We start from the raw sequence: 19,784 nt of genomic DNA on the forward strand, positions 1-19,784 counted from the left end.
GAAGTTTACACACTAATCATATCAACAGATAAACTTCTCTTACAATGTAAATAATCACATCACTTACATTTATGTATTTGTTTTGCAAGATTCCTGATGTGGAACCATGTGTGGAAACAGATCTTGCTATACTTGGAGATGGTTATTATTTTTTTTTTTGCCAAATAACCACATGCACTATATTATTATTATTCTTTTAGTGTCCTTTCTCCAGACAAAGGACACTAAAATAAGAATAGTTATAATAAAGCTGAAGAGAACAAGTATATAGTGTGTGAGGTTATTTGACAAAAAAAAAAACCATCCTGAAATATAATAATAATCCCTTCACTATTTTTGATCTACGGTTAACTCTTTACCATTTAAACCAGCCATAACTGGCCCTGATTTATGCTAAAACTGGCCTGATCTAACCTCTAATACTTCCCCTACAATGTCATTCTAAAAATATACAATCACATCAGTGAAAGCTTGAAGCTACAAGATAATGCATGATTAATTCAAAACAATGTGAATAAATAAGCATTAAATATGTCCAAGTAATCTGAAGGTTACAAGGATTAAACTAACTGTTATAGCAACTCCAAAGATTGCCCTTTTATTAACTTCTGTTTAAAACTATGAAGGATATCATTTTTGCCCCAGAGGAATTACAATGACATATCGAAGTTTATTACCAAGATTTATATGAGAGTAATAATTCTTATTCAAGATCAAATAGTTTTAAATTTTTACTAGAGATAATGACTGGCATGTTTACTATCAGGATGACTAGGAGTCTTTATAAAATGAATTTGGTTTAAAAGATTAAAACAAAACTTTCAATAAAAAAATGTAATAAATAATAAACACCTAATATATCAGATACCTGGATCCGCATCGTACTGACTTGCATTTCACAAAAGAGGCGGATACATTTATAGAATGAGGATAAAACACTGCTTCCAATCAGATGAAGCATAGGTTTATAGATATAAAGATAGTAAGGCAGTAGAACATGTTCCTGTTGAGAACTGCTAGCAATCACAATAAATAACATCATCTGTGGCATGTTCCAACAAGATGCATGCAAAGCACTCATTACTTTGCATAACCAGACTTTACGTAGTTCATGCCTGTGAACAATAATAGAATATATATATATATATGTATATATATATATATATATATATATATATATATATATATATACATACATATATATTAAAAAATTATTAAGGTGGCTATTCGCAATTTACAACCAAAAGGCAACAAGTATATATATATATATATATATATATATATATATATATATATACATACATATATATTAAAAAATTATTAAGGTGGCTATTCACAATTTACAACCAAAAGGCAACAAGTATATATATATATATATATATATATATATATATATATACATATATATATATATATATATATATATACATATATATATATACACACACACACACGCACATACATACATATATACAAATATAAATTATTAGGGTGGTTATTCACAATTTACAACAGAAAGCAACATTTGTATGTATATATATATATATATATATATAGTTTGTATGCATGTACATATATCCACCTATATAATAAAATGCTAAGTGTGTCCCTGGCGGTCATGCTGTAGGCAAAGAAAAATAAAACAACAGACAGAGTGTGAGTGGATGGCAGTGAGAGATGCTAAAGCATGTGGACAACATTTAAAGGCTTTACTCCGAAGATGCTAGGGCAAGAAGAGTAAAACAAAAAATGAGTAGCAGTGAGTAACAGTGCGAGGCAGCTAACTGCAGGCAAACTGTAGTGAGCTCTGAAGTCACCAGAATTTTAATGAAAATGAAATTGAATTTTTATCATAAATTATATTTATAAATTTCACACACACACTCCACGGTGGCATATATATGTACGTGCATGTGTGTGTGTGTATATATATATATAATGAAGGAATGGAAAGATCATGGGAGGAAACACAGAGAATAAGATTTTGTTTATTAGAATTATATGCTTCAGTTTGGGATCTGATGAGAGAGGGTAACAGAATCTGATATATATATATATTATATATATATATATATTATATATATATATATATATATATATATGTATATATAATATTAGGGAATGTGATTCCAAACTTATAGGGAAAAATTCAATTTAGTAATACTAAATCAAATTTCCCAATATATAATTCATGTATATAATTAGAGAAGAACCACCATGAAGCAATTCAACAATGATATACTTAAATCATACCATATAGAAAAAAATTAAAGAGACAATAAAACATTCACCTAGAACTAAATAAAGTACGAAATAATAACTAAATAGTATATAATTAGTAAATAGAATACACGAGTTTCGTGGCTATATTTTCAAATTGATAACAATAAAATCAATTCAATTTAAATTTAGTCATTCATCAGGTCCAAGATAAAAACAATTAAATAATTAAATAAATGTACGTATTATTATCTTATAAGTCAATATAAATATATATAAAAATATGTAATTTTTCAATAAAAAAATCAAACGAAATTCAACAATATATATTAAAACAAAAACACAAAATATTTTATCGAATATATGCTGTTAACTAAATCTTTAAACTCAATACATAGGACTTAGTGTTTATAATAAATTTATCTCGTTAAAAACATGGTGTAAATAAAACTTGAATAAATAGATAGAAATATTTACTTATCTATGAAAATATATTTTAGTTTATAGAAGAAAAAAATAACAAACTATAGTATATCACTATTGGAAAATTAAAATATAAGTAATTAAAACAAAATATTTAAAACAAAATATATATATATATATAAAATACATAATATACATTAAGTGAAGCTAAAATACTATAATTTAATCTATACCCATTAAATCATTTATTTATGTATGTATTTATTTAATAAACATCTAAGTTTAATCTTATTCTAATTATGTAATGTATGCTAAAAAACTTCATGCTAACTTATATACATAATACTACTACAAACTATAACTACAAGAATTAAAAATAGAAAAATGGTTCAAATATATACACACAAATTAGTTATACTTATTATATAGTTAATTCAATTTATGTATAGATTTAATATTTCACTCATTAATAGAATTAACCAAAGTTTCTATTACTATTAAAAATATTTACTTAAATGCAATATTACATAACAAATAAAAATTCCTACCTATTCGATAATATTTAGTCTTACAAAACTATTTCCCAATGTAAATTATATGTAATATGTTAAGATTATAGTTCACAAATATTTATTATTTCCTACTTTATTTAGTTCTAGGTAAATGTTTTATCGTATCTTTAATTTTTATCTATATGGTATGATTTAAGTGTATCATTGTTGAATTGTTACATGGTGGTTCTTCTCTAATTTATATATATATATATATATATGTATGTATGTATATGTGTATCAGCATGGTAAACAGACGTTAAATGATGATGATGTATACATATATATATATATATATGTATGTATATATATATATGTATATATGTGTGTGTGTATATATATATATGTGTGTGTGTGTGTGTATATACATATATATACATATACATACACATAAATATACATATATACGTATGAATATGTACATATGCACTCATGTACACATGCACATACAAACACACAAACATGGTGGTACCCAAAAGTAACCGGAAACATGCTTTGTTGGACAAGCCTGTTGTAGTTCAAGCTTCCACTGCTAGAAGCCACTTGATGTGACCCTCAGGCATCAGTATACTGACTGGTATCATTGAGTGTAGTCCTTCTGCCACATGGTGCATCTTTGCTTTGTAGTGCTTCTCCTCTGTTTGTTGATTTTTGCAATGGCTGAAACAAAGGAATAGTGTGTTTCTGTGAAATTCTGTTTCCTGCTTGGGAAAACAGTGGCTGAAGCAGTTGTCATGTTCCAAACAGCTTACAAGGATGCTACCATGAGCAAAACACAAGTTTACGAGTGGTTTTCATGCTTTAGGAATGGTCACTTGTTGCTTGAAGACCAGCCTTGTTCAGGGTGTCGTCAACCTTTTAAATGAATGAAAAAAATCATAAAAATTCATGAACTGATTTTGGAGGACCATCTCCTAATAATTGATGATTTTGTTGGCATGAATGGTGTGTCCTGGAGCTCCTGCCAACGAATTTTCAGCAATGAATTGCAAATGAAAAGCACTGAAGCAAAATTTGTGCCTCACTTGCTCATGGAAGATCAAAAGCAGTCACAACTGAAGGTGTGTCATGGACTGAAAGAACAGTTGAAAATTAATCTGGACTTTTTTTTCAAAGGTCATCACTGGTGATGAAAGCTGGTGCTATGGAATTTGCAGATGTGGAAGAGGTAAAGAAAAAAATGACAGAGGCATTAAAAGGCATCACTTTGCAAGAATTCCAGTACTGCTTTGAACAGTGGAAAATGCATCTGGACCAATGAATTGCTTGAAATGGAGAATACTTTGAAGGTGAAAAAAGTGAAAGCATGTAAAACTAAGTGAATAAAATAATATTGTAAAATTCCGGTTTCTTTTGGGTACCCCCTCACACACACACACATATATATATATAGTTAATCCAAACAAGAAAGCACAAAAAAATGAACAATGCGAGGATGTGGAACAAATATAGTATTATTGGATGCTCAGGAAAGAAGGAGGGTTTAACGTTTCGAGCAGAGCTCTTCGTCGGAAATATAGGAGAAGGAAAGATCCAGAGAAGGGAAGACAGAGGAAAAAAATCGCCAATGGTACACACGCGGTCACATATATTTATTCAAGGCACAAAGGCAGCTGTGTGGTTAAGAAGTTTGCTTTCCAATCACATGGTTTGGGTTTAATGGCACCCCAAGCTTTTATGTACATGTGCATATTAGCAAGATGGCAACACTGTGCAGGCGAGTGGCTGGCTGGATTCTGAGGACATTCAGAACCATGAAAAGAGAAGCCCTGCTACCCCCATGGAAGACTCGTTCTCAGTTGCTTAGACTACTGCTCCCAGCTATGGTCCCCAGAGAGAATGAAACAAACTGTGGAACTCGAAGCAATACAGCACCAGTACACAATGAAGATTGATTTGATGCAAAAGATGGGTTACTGGAAAAGGCTATAGGAGCTAAGTCTCTATTCCCCAGAGAGAAGATGAGAGAGATATGTGATGATATATATTAGGAATATCTTGGAGGGTTTAGCTCCCAATTTTGGAATTGGCAGCTATACCAATCCTCAAACTGGATAGCACTGCATCATACCAAAGATCCTGTCTTCCCATTCTAAAATAAGGACACAGTACTGCAATAGTCTGGGTTCAACACCCTTCCAGGCAACCTTAGAGATCTACATGGTGTTGATGTAGAAGTTTTCAAGGAACAGCTGGATAGGTATCTATCTGAGATACCAGATGATCCCACTTTACAGCAGGAGATACAAAGAAGAGAGCAGCTCCATCCAACTCACTACATCACCAAAAACAATTTTCGGAAACAACACCGAGTAACTACAGGTGGTGCATTAGCATGACCTCAGCCCCGGGCTGAAACCAGTAAAAGATAAAAGATATATATATATATAATGATAAATCTCAGAGCGAGTTATAAACAGTAGCAGCAACACATCGTGACGTATATTTGCCATTTGAAGTATCGATTGACACCAGTGTCAATCGATACTGGAAAAAGTATATGTATTTGTGAAGGGAAACGACTTCGCATCGACAACTGTGATTGTCACACGCCGATGACGGGTCAATACCCTGAAACTCGAGTCCATGTGTATCATAGGTTGAAGACGGGAAGGATGGCTTCCCTTCGCAAATATTGATAGGGCACAGAAAGTGTGTCTATAGCCAGCTGGAGGAGGTGTCCTCCTGGGGCTACAAACTACAATAGCATCCACCCTTAGGGGTTAGCCATATTCAAATGGCAAATATACGTCACGATATATATATATATATATATATATATGTTGTCTTCATCATAATAAAGGACATTATATGATGATATATATATTTTTTCTTTTAATTCTTTTACTTGTTTCAGTCATTTGACTGTGGCCATGCTGAAGCACCACCTTTAATCAAACAAATATATATATATACATACGACCAGCTTCTTCCAGTTTCCCTCTACCAAATCCACTCACAAGGCTTTGGTCGTCCCAAGGCTATAGTAGAAGACACTTGCCCAAGGTGCCACACAGTGGGGCTAAACCCGGAACCATGTGGTTGGGAAGCAAGCTTCTTTATTTCACTTAACTGGCCACAAGGGCCTTACACAGAAAGGAAGCTGTGGGCTGGACACCCACACATAAGGATATGAATGACAAATGAAAGCTTCTTACCACACAGATACACCCACACACACACACACCCCCCCACACACACACACACGCACACATATACATGTACATATAAATATATATGTAAGTATATATGCAACAGGCTTCTTTTCAGTTTCCATCAACTAAATTCACATGCGAGGAGTCACAAATATGGGTAATAAGACTGAACCTGAAACCAAATGATCGCAAAGCAATACCCTTAACCATATAACCATACTTGTACCTATGCAATCATGCCTGTACCTACTACAGCCATGTGTGCAACTGTAAAAATATTTGTTTAATTTATATGTAAACAGACAAAAATAAAACAAGTATGAAATCTTAGGAGAATGAATGCTCAGTGATGACAAAAGAAGCAATAGATAAACAAGTACTTTAAGCAAGAGAGTAAATAAATTATAGACATCAAGATTAGTAAGCAATTGAAGTCAGTAAATCAAAGCAAAAGCATATATAAAGAATAAGTAACTATTGACATTTCCTACATATCCAGTTTCATTAAAATATGAAATGAGTCCTCGATTTTTACCTGGATTCTTTTAACACTTGATTCAGCTTCACTGAAATCTCTAATAGCTACGAATAATAAAACAAGCATATTGTCTGCAAGCGAGCGCATCAGAGGCATGAAAGTGAAAAGAAATTCAGGCAATAGCCTATGTCCAATTGCATGTATTATCAGAATTGTCATATAAACAATAAAGTAATGAGCATCCGTAATGCATACATGGGTGGAACTCAAATATTTGGCCAGTTTAACATAATGAAGCTCATGTCTGAAATACAAAGGAAGTAAAGCAACAATAGAACACTATTACTATAGAGATAAAATCAACAAATGTAAAGATATATGTATGTAAACTGAAGGGAACTTTGGAGTAAGATCAACAGGATGCATAGCTCAACTGGGTAGAGAGCTCAACAGGGAGCATAGGTCAGAGACCAGGATGTCTCTCCAAGTCAAGCTACCACTTCTCCACATTCAGAGATCACAGCTATGGTACTATGAATATGTGTTTAGAGTGTCACAAAAAAGAATCACAAGACAGGTTCTTCAAGCCAAGCCAACAAGTAGGAGACCTAGGGGTAGACGAAGAAGGAAATTTTTTTTTTATTATTTTATCTAGTTTCAGCTCACGAGCTGTGACCATGATGGGGCAATATCCATAGTCTCATTTGGTCGTGCTTGAGAATCCGGCTTCTGAAAGGATCCGATAGAGAAGGCACCTCATGACTTTAACCCCTTGACCCTCCGGGAATAGTAGGCAGCAAAAATGAATGAATGGGTGGATAGGATACAATGAAACTCAAGTCTGAAACACAAAGAGAGTAAAACATAGCAAAATATTTTACCCATATAGATGAAATTAACAAAATTAAAAATATTACTGGCTAATAAATGTTATGTCATTGTCATCAAAGTTTATCAGAAGCCAATTTAGAATGCCATCACAACTGAAACTACTTTGATACATCAGGGGATGCTTGACCAATAACTTGATAAAGTACATCTACTTAGTAAGTCTGCATTCCATGAAATAGTTACGTGGTGAACAACTGAAGCATAGTTAAGACTGTATGAAAGAAATGTTTGTAAAATTTGCTGAACTTTTATAGGTTTACTAGATCATGTTATCTCTGATTCAGCTGACCTATGATCAACGGTATCTTAGCTGTGATTATCCTATCTATTTCTGAATCTCTGGATAGAAGGACTGACCACAGTGATTAGTGTAGGGCTGGGGATTAGACACAAGTGTGACGAGAGAAGGAAAGACAAGTGGGTCAGAAGTACCTAGGTGGAGGTAGCATGAACCCAACAAGTTCCAAGGATCAGAAACCAATTTTGTAACTGTAGAAAAAGTAGAGAAAGGAGGCTGCATGCTTGTGGGTCAGAGGTTGGAATGTGATTGTGAGTGACTTTATGTAAATCATTCCAATGGTTCTTTTCTGAATGTGGCCGTGTGTGTGTGTGTGCGTGCATGCATGCACAAGAGCAGCTTCATCACAGATATGAAAGTATTACTCCACAATGGGCCTCACTAATGCTTTATAGAATGTTGATAGTTGTTGGGAGCTGAAATATCTTCTAGCCGTGAAGAGAACAGCTAGTAATAAGATACAGGCCTAAGAGTGTGAAGGCTGAGATTTTATATCTGGAAGAGATTTGCTGAGTGTGCACAGTATGGAGTTGGTTGCAAAGTGAGCAGCAAAGTTGGAAGCTATCATTGTGGTGTCAAAGTTACATGTAGATAATAGATGGAGGAGGAAGATTATGGGACAATGAAGATAAGTATCGTTTACATGAGGGTAAGTGACATTGGATGTGATGATGGTAAGAAGGTCATTGATATGGAGAAGGAATAGAGTGGAAGACAAGACTAAACCTTGGGGAACCATCAGAGTTGATAGAACAAGAGACATAAAAAGCTCTGTCAACATACACTGCAATAGTGTGACCTGATAGGAAGCAACTGAACCAAGTGATGAAAGATAGGTTTAGTCCATAGATAGGCACTTTCAATAAGAGATTTGCATGCTAGGCATTATCAAAAAGATTTCTGATGTTGTGGATGACAACACTGCTTCCACTAAATTTCTTCAAAGAGAGAATCCACTGAGAAGTAGGTTAGCAGTGGACACCAACATCAAAATAAAAATCAAATGGAAATTGTAGTTTAGATACCCATGCCGGTGATATGTAAAAAGCACCGTCCGAATGTGGCAGATGCCAGTGCTGCCTGACTGGCATCCGTGTCGGTGACACATAAAAGCACCAGCTGATCGTGGCCGTTTGCCAGCCACCTCTGGCCCCTGTGCCAGTGGCACGTAAAAAGCACCCACTACACTCACGGAGTGGCTGGCATTAGGAAGGGTATCCAGCTGTAGAAATACTGCCAGATCAGACTGGAGCCTGGTGCAGCCTCCTGGCTTCCCAGATCCTGGTCGAACCATCCAACCCATGCTAGCATGGAAAACGGACGTTAAACGATGATGATGGGTGTTCTGCTCATGGTCATTAGAGTGAGGGGGGTGATAGGGAAACAGGGAGAAGAGAAAGAGATTCAAGGTGTTGAAGAACATTTTTGTTAATAGAGGTCGCCACTAGAAGTGAGTACAACTATGTGATAGTTACCTTTCTTTGTAACATGTTTCCAAAGATCAGAATAATCCTGGTAGAAAGTACGATATAGGACGTAAATCTACAATTGCCAATTGAAGAAGAGTGTAGGGTGATAATTCATTGCTTGATCATGGCAACCTTCTGCCAGAGGATAGACCAAGTGCTTGCTACAAAGCAAATACCACTTAAGACAAAGTCGACCTCGATGGAATTTGAACCCAGAATGTGAAGGTGGACGAAATACCACTAAGAATTTCACCCAGCATGCTAATGATTCTGCCAGCTCACTGTCTTAATAATAGTAGTAATAATAATAACAGTAATGATAGCTGTAGTAGCATTAGTAGGAACAATAGGAACAAAAGCAGCAGTAACAGTAGTAGTAATAGTATCAGAAGTTGTAGCAGCAGCAGCAGAAGTAGCAATGGTAATGGTATAGTGGCAGAAGTCACTAGTATATCTGTTTGTTTAACCCTTTCATTACTGTATTCATTTTGAGATGCTCCGTATTTCTTTCAATTACTTTAAATATAACAAAGAATTTAGTAAATTAACTTTGTTATCATTAAGCTAGTGTTAAGAACATAAATTTTAACTAAGATTTGGTGAAAGATTTGAATTCAAAACTTATGAAAACAAGACATTTATACTAAAGAGCCAGAGCCAGTTTCAGCCGGGTTGGTAACGAATGGGTTAATGAATTTTGTGTAGTCTATTTTCAACTAACTTATTTCTTGATTTACATTAAACTTTCTGATATTCAGTTGCAAATGTTGATGAAGAGCAACTAAAGGATGTATCCACTTCAATGTTGTTGTCATACATTGTTGTTGATTCGCTTAGGTGAATATCATAAAATAACAGGAATAATTCAGGCAGATAAACAAAAAGTTGATAGAATCAGAGGCAGGCAGTGAGTAAGGATTTGGTGGTAAAATAAAAACAAAATCATCTTGGATTGTAATTATATAGGAAATTATCAAGGATTGATTCAGATTTTAAAGATGGAAATTAGATATTCAGCAGCAGATGAAAAAAAAAAAAACATTCTGTCCCACTGCGTGGCACCTTGGGCAAGTGTCTTCTACTATAGCCTCGGGCCAACCAAAGCCTTGCAAGTGGATTTGGCAGATGGAAACTGAAAGAAGCTCGTCATATATATGTATGTGTGTGTGTGTGTGTGTGTGTGTGTGTGTGTGTGTGTGTATGTTGTTTGCCTGTGTTTGTCCCCCCAACATCGCATGACAACCAATGCTGGTGTGTTTACATCCTTTTAACTTAGCGGTTCGGCAAAGGTGACCAATAGAATAAGTACTAGGCTTACAAAGAATAAGTCCTGGGGTCGATTTGCTCGACTAAAGGCGGTGCTCCAGCATGGCCATAGTCAAATGACTGAAACAAGTAGAAGAGTATTACATTACTAATCTGATTGGTAGATATTTACTTGGTTCAGTAATTAGTTAATATCATAGTTAATGAATAGTAAGATTCTGGTTTATTGCCTATAAGCAACAAATCAATTAGGCAAATTTTCTCCATTTGTGGAAACCAATACATCCAGTGCTGAGATTACTGTTACATTTCAGGATAAGATAATGTATGGTGGTTGAGCATGTGTGGATTGAGAAGTGAACAATCAATTGTATTTATTATATGGCATTGTTTTATTTTGTTTTCTTTGTGATTAAAAGAATATTACACTCTTCTGCTTCGTCTCTGGTGAGGCAAATACTTTCACTTTCTTGCAGTCTTGGAAATGAAGAAGTGTTGTTTCTTATTTAGAAAACACATCATTGAGAATTGTAAGTGAAATATAAGTATTTATTTGAAAGATTCTCTCTATCTCTCTCTTTCTCTTTATACACACACACACACACACACACGTTTTTCCCTTAGACAAAAAGCAGATGAAAATTATATGATTTCTACTTCCACTCTCTAACAATTACCATGTGTTTCAGAGCAAGAGACTGTGCGTGTGTTGATATGCACAAATTGTCTCCCTTCCATGAATGGCTGACATATACTTTTCTGAGTTAATAGAAAAAAAAAATCATTTTCCTGTTTTAGGTTCAAGGACCCAGAAAATGAAATGGAAGTTATTCTATGCAAAATGGGTGTTGTTTAAGAATCCATTAGTTGAAAGTTTTATTACCCTAATGGATGGTTTTACACATGAACAGAAAACTTAAGACAAACTTTTAGTATTTTATATATACACACACACACACACATATATATATATATATATATATATCATGTCACGTGACCGACCAAACCATCAGATGTTGTTACACATCGCTGGTCACAATGTGTTCGCAATGACGCCACCCTGCTGGCTAAGCGAGCAGGCCAACAGAAGAAAGAGTGGGAGAAAGAGTACAGCAGGGATCACCACCCCCTGCCGGAGCATCGTGGAGCTTTTAGGTGTTTTCGCTCAATAAACACTCACAACACCCGGTCAGGGAATCGAAACCACGATCCTGCGACCGCGAGTCCGCTGCCCTAACCACTGGGCCATTGCGCCTCCATATATATATATACATATATACATACATACATATATACATATATATATATATATATATATATATATATATATATATATATATATATATACTGTACCAAAAGCTACACCTGAGCAGAAACAAAAGATGTAATTATTGTAGTTAGAATCAATTTGAATAAAGTTTTTTTCTACTTTAGGTATCTTGAAGCAACTTCCAAAAAGAGAGAAAAATTAAATGTTTTAAAAAACAGGAATTTATTTAAAGTAAAAGAAAATCAAAATCACAGCTAAAATTAAAATTCATGCATCCATAAATATATTCATAAACACACACAGAATTTTTTACATATAAGAATTTACTTTCAGGTGAAAGTGAGTGACACAGCAGATGAAGGAGCTGGTCTGATATGATATCACCCTGTATCCAAGACAACAGGTAGCCAGCAAATAAGGTGAAAGTCAAGTCAATGAACTTTAAACAGATAAATATATCACTGAAATATTTAGAAAAGCAAAATCAGAAACATTATATGTAAATTCACAGGCAAATAATAAAATCAAACTACTGAAGGATGAATTCTGGAATCATGTAATAGATTGACATCTCATTCATTCAAGACTTACTTTTCTCAACATGGTTAAGAACTTAGCTATTCATGTATTGTGCTCACTATATTTAGTGTGTTAACAGTTACTTTACTAATTATTTTCAATGCTGATGTCATCCCTGAGTAATTTTATTTCATTCATTATGCTATGTTTAACACCTTCTTGAGTGTATTACAGTTCATACATAAAGTAATTCTTATAATACAGATCTGGCATGTACAGTAAAGACTTAATGACTATGCTTTCATAAGGAGGCTTACTGAGATGTCAGTTAACGTGTCTTGTACTGTCACCATGCCAGGTGGCACGTAAAAAACATCATTCGAGCGTGATCGTTACCAGCATCGCCTTACTGGCACCCACACCAGTGGCATGTGTAAAAGATTCGAGCGAGATCGTTGCCAGTACCGCCTGACTGGCCTTCGTGCCGGTGGCATGTAAAAGCACCCACTACACTCTCGGAGTAGTTGGCATTAGGAAGGGCATCCAGCTGTAGAAACTCTGCCAGATCAAGATTGAAACCTGGTGCAGCCATCTGGTTCGCCAGCCCTCAGTCATACGTCCAACCCATGCTAGCATGGAAAGCGGACGTTAAACGATGATGATGATGATGAATTCATGCCTATTCTTAATTTTAAATTAACTGAGATAATTGTTTTATCAACTCATTTTGATATTTAAAATATATGGCAGAATGAATACAATGAGATAGAAACAATGGAACTCCTAATATCATGCAAAAAGATCAGGAAAGTAGTGGGACATAACGTCAAAGAAGAAGTAATAAAAGAAAATTTAGAAGACCCAGAATGGCTTAAGAAAGCAACAAAGATAATCAAAAGAATTGAAGAAACATATGTGGAAATGAGAAAAAAGAAAGAGAAATGTGGATGAGGTAAAAACCATTGTGTTAAAATAGCTTGCTTTCAAATGATGTATTCACTAGGGATAGTGAAGTAGGTAGTGATAGAATCACAAATCATGGATTACTTCCTTTGACTCAATCTACTTAGCTGATAATGTTAGTGATTTCAACTTCAGGGTTAAGTAATTACCACAGCTGGTTGTGTGGTTAAGGAATTCATCTCACAACTGTGTAGTTTTGCATTTAATTCCACTGCACAGTACTTTGGGCAGGTATCTTCTATCATAGCTTTGAGTTGACTCAGTACTGTCTTAAGGTATGTTAAGGGCATACTGGGATTGCCCAGGGCCTTGTAGATCTAGGGTCCAATTCTGATCTATTATACAGTGGTTTCCTTAAAAAAATAAGTCATATAGAGCCCAGTACACTGGGGCCTATAATGCTCCTTAGACAGTCATGAGTTGATCAAAACCATGTGACTGGAATGTGGCAGACAGAAACTGTGCAGTGGCCCATTTTGTGTGCATGCATGTGTATTTATGTGCATAAGTTGCACCATTTCATACAAATACCAGCAAGAAAACCAAAACAAATTTTTCAAATGAAGTCTCTTGGATCAGGTTAGATATTTCTTTGCCATTATCACTGATAGAAAACAAGTGATCCGGTGATTGGCTTGTTGGAAAACTAAAAAAAATGATACTGTTGTTTACAGATTGTTATATAAAATGTTAACAAAGCATATAAATTAGGAGATGCAACCAGCTATAAATATATTTGTTTAATTAATTTATATAAGAATATATAAATTTACAAAAATAAAACCATCTCAGTTAAACAAACTTAAGAAAATGTGTATTGAATTATATCAAAAGAAGCATCAGAAAGGCAAATATTTTAAGCAAGATAGTTAATATACAATAGACACTAAGATTAGCAAGCAATTCCACTCAGCAAATCCAGACAAAAACAACCCAATGATGAGAAGCTGCAGACATTCAGTAAAATCTAGTTTCATTAAAAATATTAAGTGCTTAAAATAGAAAGAAACTGCAAGATGATGTTATAAACAGATAAAATGAGTTTGAAATGTGATGTTTTTACACACAATCATGCAAATCAAAGCAAGAAAGAATAGAATAGATATGTAGAGAAAGATAGAATCTATATCATCAGCTAATGAAAGCAAATAAACACATGAAAATGTGCAGAAAAGTGTCCAACCAAAATGTTACATGCCAACTAAAGAAGTGTTGAAATAATTATAGCAAGCACCAGATAAAAAAAAAAAAACATTCCATTTTACCTGGATTCTTTTAACACTTGATTTGGCTTCATTAATATTTCTGATAGCCATGAATATAAAAAACAGCATACTAAACGATAGTAAGTGCACCAGAGGGCGTATAATGAAAAGAATTTCAGGGTATAGCTTATTTCCTACTGCGTATATTAGCACAACTGTTATATAAACAAGAAAGTAGTGAGCATCAAGACTGCATAAATGTATGGAACTCAAATATTTGGTCAGCTTAATATAATGAAGCTCAAGTCTGAAATACAAAGGAAGTAAAACAAAATAAAGTACCATTACTATAGAGATGAAATTAAAGATAAAATGTAAAGATATTAGTCATTTTGATAAGTATTGAATATTACAACTGGTTATTAAATAGTATATTATGGTATTAAAGCTTATTACAATCCAATTCAGTATTCCTCACTTCCTTTCCTGATATTTAACACTATATGAACATATCAAAAGTAGTTAGACTGACAACCTAGTAAAGCACATCCATTTAGTGTCCCATGAACTAAGGGCATGGTGATGAATTGTAGCATGGTCTAAGACTAGATTAAAGAAATATTTATAAAAATTTTCAAGATTTTCATTGGTCTTCTAGATCAAGCCATTTTTATTTCATCTGATATATGATCAAAAGAGTCCCACCTGTGATTATCCCTCAAAATGAGAAGTGGTAAATTCACAATTGCTCCCATTGTTATTACTTAGCTAAGGTCAACCTTTATCAGTCTTATGATCAAAGACACTCCTATTGTGACCACCCAGATTTTTAAAAAAGTAAAAAAAGACTCCCTTCGGTCCTGAATGACCAAGAGATTGCACCAAGACAGTTCCTCTCCTAGGCACAAGTCTTGGCATGATTGCTTATGCAAGACAAGCAGTTGCCCATGCATACCATCCACACCACCAATGTTATCAGCTTGGCACGAGTGACAATGTGATTCATTTCTACAGCTGAGTGAACTGGAGCAGCATGAGATAAAGTGTCTTGCTCAAGAACACAACACACAGCCCTGTCCGGGAACTGAACTCACTACCTCGTGATTGCGAGCCTGATGTTCTAACCACTGAGCCATGAGCAAGTATGTATAAGACTACATTATCTAATGTTTCCTTTCTTCAATTAAGACAGCAGGATGTGAATTAAGGGAGATTAGGTGGCTATTTCTAGTAGATCATGTGACCACACTGATGCTCTTTTGTTGACTTGTAATAGCAAGAGTATTCCAGTGAAGAGCAGTGATCACAGTTATTAGCTTTGAAAGACATAATGATGGTACAATGCCACAAAACTACTATAATTAATGGGATATGTGATGCATTTGCCATTGTGAGCGATGAAGTCAACAGAGATAGAAGAAAGTAGATAATAATACATTACTAAAATAGAGACATTTACCATACAATATTTAAAGTTTTTTTATATATGAAAAAAAAAGGCTTTATTAAATACATGTATCAAAATAACATTTCACAGATTCAGGTGAGGCGTTCATGAACATGAATTAAACAAATATTGATGATGGATGATAAACGACAGATAGTAAATAACAGATGATAGTAGTAATTTTCTAAAATGTGGCTGAGGGTCAGGTAGTGGATTGGATGATTCAATAAAACATCAGATAAAATGTCTGAAATATTAAGACACAGACTGTTTACATTCTGAGTTCAAGTCCTATTGAGGTTTACTTGCTGTTTCATTCCTTCCAGGGAAGAAATATAAAGCATTCTACTCATGAATGGAATTATAATTGCAGACTAACATTTTTATGTATGAATATACCGGCAAAAATTTAGTCATCGCTAATTGTGACTGTATGTGCTACAAGCACATATATTGCAAGAAACAGCAGTTAAACCACTTCCTCATCATCGTTTAACGTCCGTTTTCCGCGCTAGCACGGGTTGGACAGTTCGACCGGGGTCTGGGAAGCCAGGGGCTGCACCAGGCTCCAGTCTGATCTGGCAGTGTTTCTACAGCTGGATGCCCTTCCTAACGCCAACCACTCCGCGAGTGTAGTGGGTGCTTTTTATGTGCCACCGGCAAAGCATATTTATACATATGCTGACAAGGTTGATAACAGTCCCATGAGTGAAGCGAAGCTTGAACACTGAACTGCACAATTTCATCCCGAAAGGGTACTGTCAACAGTGTCTTTCATCAATTTGATACAGCAAATTCCCTATATTAATGTCCTTTTTCGCAGCTATAAGTGGTTTGACTGCTATTTCTAGCAATATATGTTTGTAGCACATACAGTCACAATAAGTGATGACTAAATTTTGCCCATACAGTTTACAATGTACCCAGCTACCTACATTAATTTTATATATGAATGAGTGTTGGGGGGTGGTGTACATGAGTGTATTTGGGATGCAGGGGCTCAGATAAATGTAGTACCTTTGCTACTTGTCAGCTACACTTTGCTAAGGATGGTCAGGTAGATGGGCATCACTGGTCCTCATTCAGCTCCTAATTTCTTACTTGAGGGCTCCTAGCGCCACTTCAACTGATGGGCTAAACCAAGTAAGGGGATGATGTTAACACTGCACCAATAAGCGAAAGATATTTGGTAAAGTTTCCCACAGAGTCATCAGCTAGGATGTTGGAACCTGCTCAGGTCAATGAGCTAGTGTTTAGGATCAAGGCATATCATAAGTAGAGGCATGCAGTTCTGGCTAATAGCTTTGAGGGGAATGGGTGCTGCCAAGCTAACTTACATGTGATATGTTTAGGATGATGGTAACCAAACCAGAACCCATACCACATTGGTTGTCACCAAGGTTAACATCAAAGTGTTGACAGGTTTCAATTTTATCAACTCACAGACTGAGAGAAGTAGCAAAATCTGGTTGTGACATCATCAATGAATACCTGAATACATGGTCAATGAATACATGGTCAAGTGATAAGAAGAATGGAATGAGGTATTTTAGTGTATGTATGCATATATATGCATGTAGATATGTATAAATGTACAAATACACTCTCCTGGGTCTGGTCTTGTCATGTTCCATAGATCCAGGAGAGCAACACCATCTGGAACTTTACTCCTTGTAAAGACACCCTAGGTGGGCAAGTCTCCTGGGGAGGTTCCAGACTAACAGTCACCTACAGCATGTTGGCCCATTGCCAAGATGGCAGTCCCATGATCTGACTATTCTGCAGAGGACCAACAACCCACCCAGAAGAACTTTCAACCTGTTGCAACACTGACCAGAAGAAACCAGACTGCCCGACATTGGTACAGATGCCTGCATGCCCCCAGACAATGAAAACTTACACTACAAAATTCATGTTGCTACATGGAAACAGTATGTATAAATGTATATGTTTATATCTGTAAAGCCTCTACTTAGCATCAACTTTTGCAACCCTAACCCCTCTCATCTTCCTGGAAATCACTTTTCAGCTTTCACTCATCTCCCCACTCACTTCAATCATTTCATCTTTCTGTTAATCATACCTCTCCGTCCTTTGTCTCCCCACCATCTATGAAGCTTGTAGTCTATGAATGGCTGCACTTCATATCATTTCCTTTAGTCTATCTCCCCATCTCTTTCCCTACACTTACCTCTTTCTCTCTCTCTCTCTTTCTCTCTATCTATGTATATATAAATATATATATATATATATATATATATATATATATATATATATATATATTAGACAAAATGAGATAACAAAGCCAAGGGAAAAGATATTGATATAGTCCTACAGCTGTTTCTGGGATATTATGGCTATCCCTTCATCCGAGATGATGTGAGATGGTTAAATAGAGGTAAATATTTGAGTTTGATACATATAAAAGATGAAAAAGAAAATGGAGATTGGGAAGTTAATTGTTTATTATTAACAACAAATCAATCATCCCTTACAGCTGTTTCAGTTATATATATATATATATGTATGTGTGTGTGTGTGTGCATGTTTTATCCTTAGGTTCAAGTAATATAATAGATGAATTTGATTAAAAGAGGTAATCGTCTAATATAACATCCTTTATCCAAAACAACAGGTAGCCAGCAAATAAGGTGAAAGTCAAGTCAATGAACTTTAAACAGATAAATATATCACTGAAATATTTAGAAATGCAAAATCAGAAACATTATATGTAAATTCACAGACAAATAATAAAATCAAACTACTGAAGGATGAATTCTGGAATCATGTAATAGATTGACATCTCATTCATTCAAGACCTACTTTTCTCAACAGGGTTAAGAACTTAGCTATTCAAGTATAGTGCTCACTATATTTAGTGTGTTAACAGTTACTTTACTAATTATTTTCAATGCTGATGTCATCCCTGAGTAATTTTTTTCATTTGTTATGATATGTTTTAAAACCTGTTTGTGTGTACTACTGTTCATACAAATAGTTCTTATAATACAGATCTTATATTACAAGTAGTTCTTATAATACAGATCTGGCAAGTACAATAAAAGGCCTACTGAAATGTTTGCTAACATATCTTATGTCATCACTATGATAGCCAAAGGTTAGTATTAACCTTTGTTAGATTAATTTTAACACCAGTCCCCAAATACATGCATATTTTGAATTTTAATTAATTGAAATTTGAGTCTTAAATACCTATTTTACTGTTTTGATATTTGGAGTTGTCACACCTAACTCTCTTGGCACATGTAAGAACAAATTCAATATTTTCCTTCTTCATTAACTAAAGTTTATTTGCTCAGCATATAAAAATTTATGAAAGGTTATTTTACTATAAATATTCTAGTTAATATTGTATGAAGAAAGCATTGAAAATCTAACTAGAAATAATCAGAATAGGGGTGGTGTGGTGAGAAATATTAGCCAATGACCAATATACTTTTACTTTTCTTGCATGTATGGGAGACAATTTTAGACATGTTTTGTTTGTTTTTTTAACTTGTCAGAGAGCTTAGGCTTCATTGTATCTGCCAAAATAGTGATGAGAGAATCCTTAGATGTATGTACATAATCATATAGCACAATAAAACAATTGTTTAAAGAAAGAATAA

At 34.6% G+C, this 19,784-nt stretch overlaps 1 protein-coding gene across 3 annotated transcripts in view; it reads right to left on the reverse strand.

Annotated features, from left to right (window-relative positions):
- The window catches only part of LOC115214735 (multidrug resistance-associated protein 4), a 158,075-nt gene that overhangs the window by 60,074 nt on the left and 78,217 nt on the right, over positions 1 to 19,784 (reverse strand). Inside the window, exon 8 of one of the 3 annotated variants that reach the window (XM_029783767.2) lies at positions 869 to 1,115. The exons of 1 other annotated variant lie outside the window; for it this stretch is intronic. In XM_029783767.2, the coding sequence (XP_029639627.1) occupies positions 869 to 1,115 (247 nt within the window). Of the gene's footprint in view, positions 1 to 868; positions 1,116 to 14,768; positions 15,016 to 19,784 lie in introns of all 3 variants that reach the window. One more of the 3 variants, XM_029783764.2, reaches the window with a different exon arrangement.

Source organism: Octopus sinensis, linkage group LG1 (genome assembly GCF_006345805.1).
Source record: "Octopus sinensis linkage group LG1, ASM634580v1, whole genome shotgun sequence".
In the NCBI taxonomy this organism is placed as follows: Eukaryota; Metazoa; Mollusca; class Cephalopoda; order Octopoda; family Octopodidae; genus Octopus; species Octopus sinensis.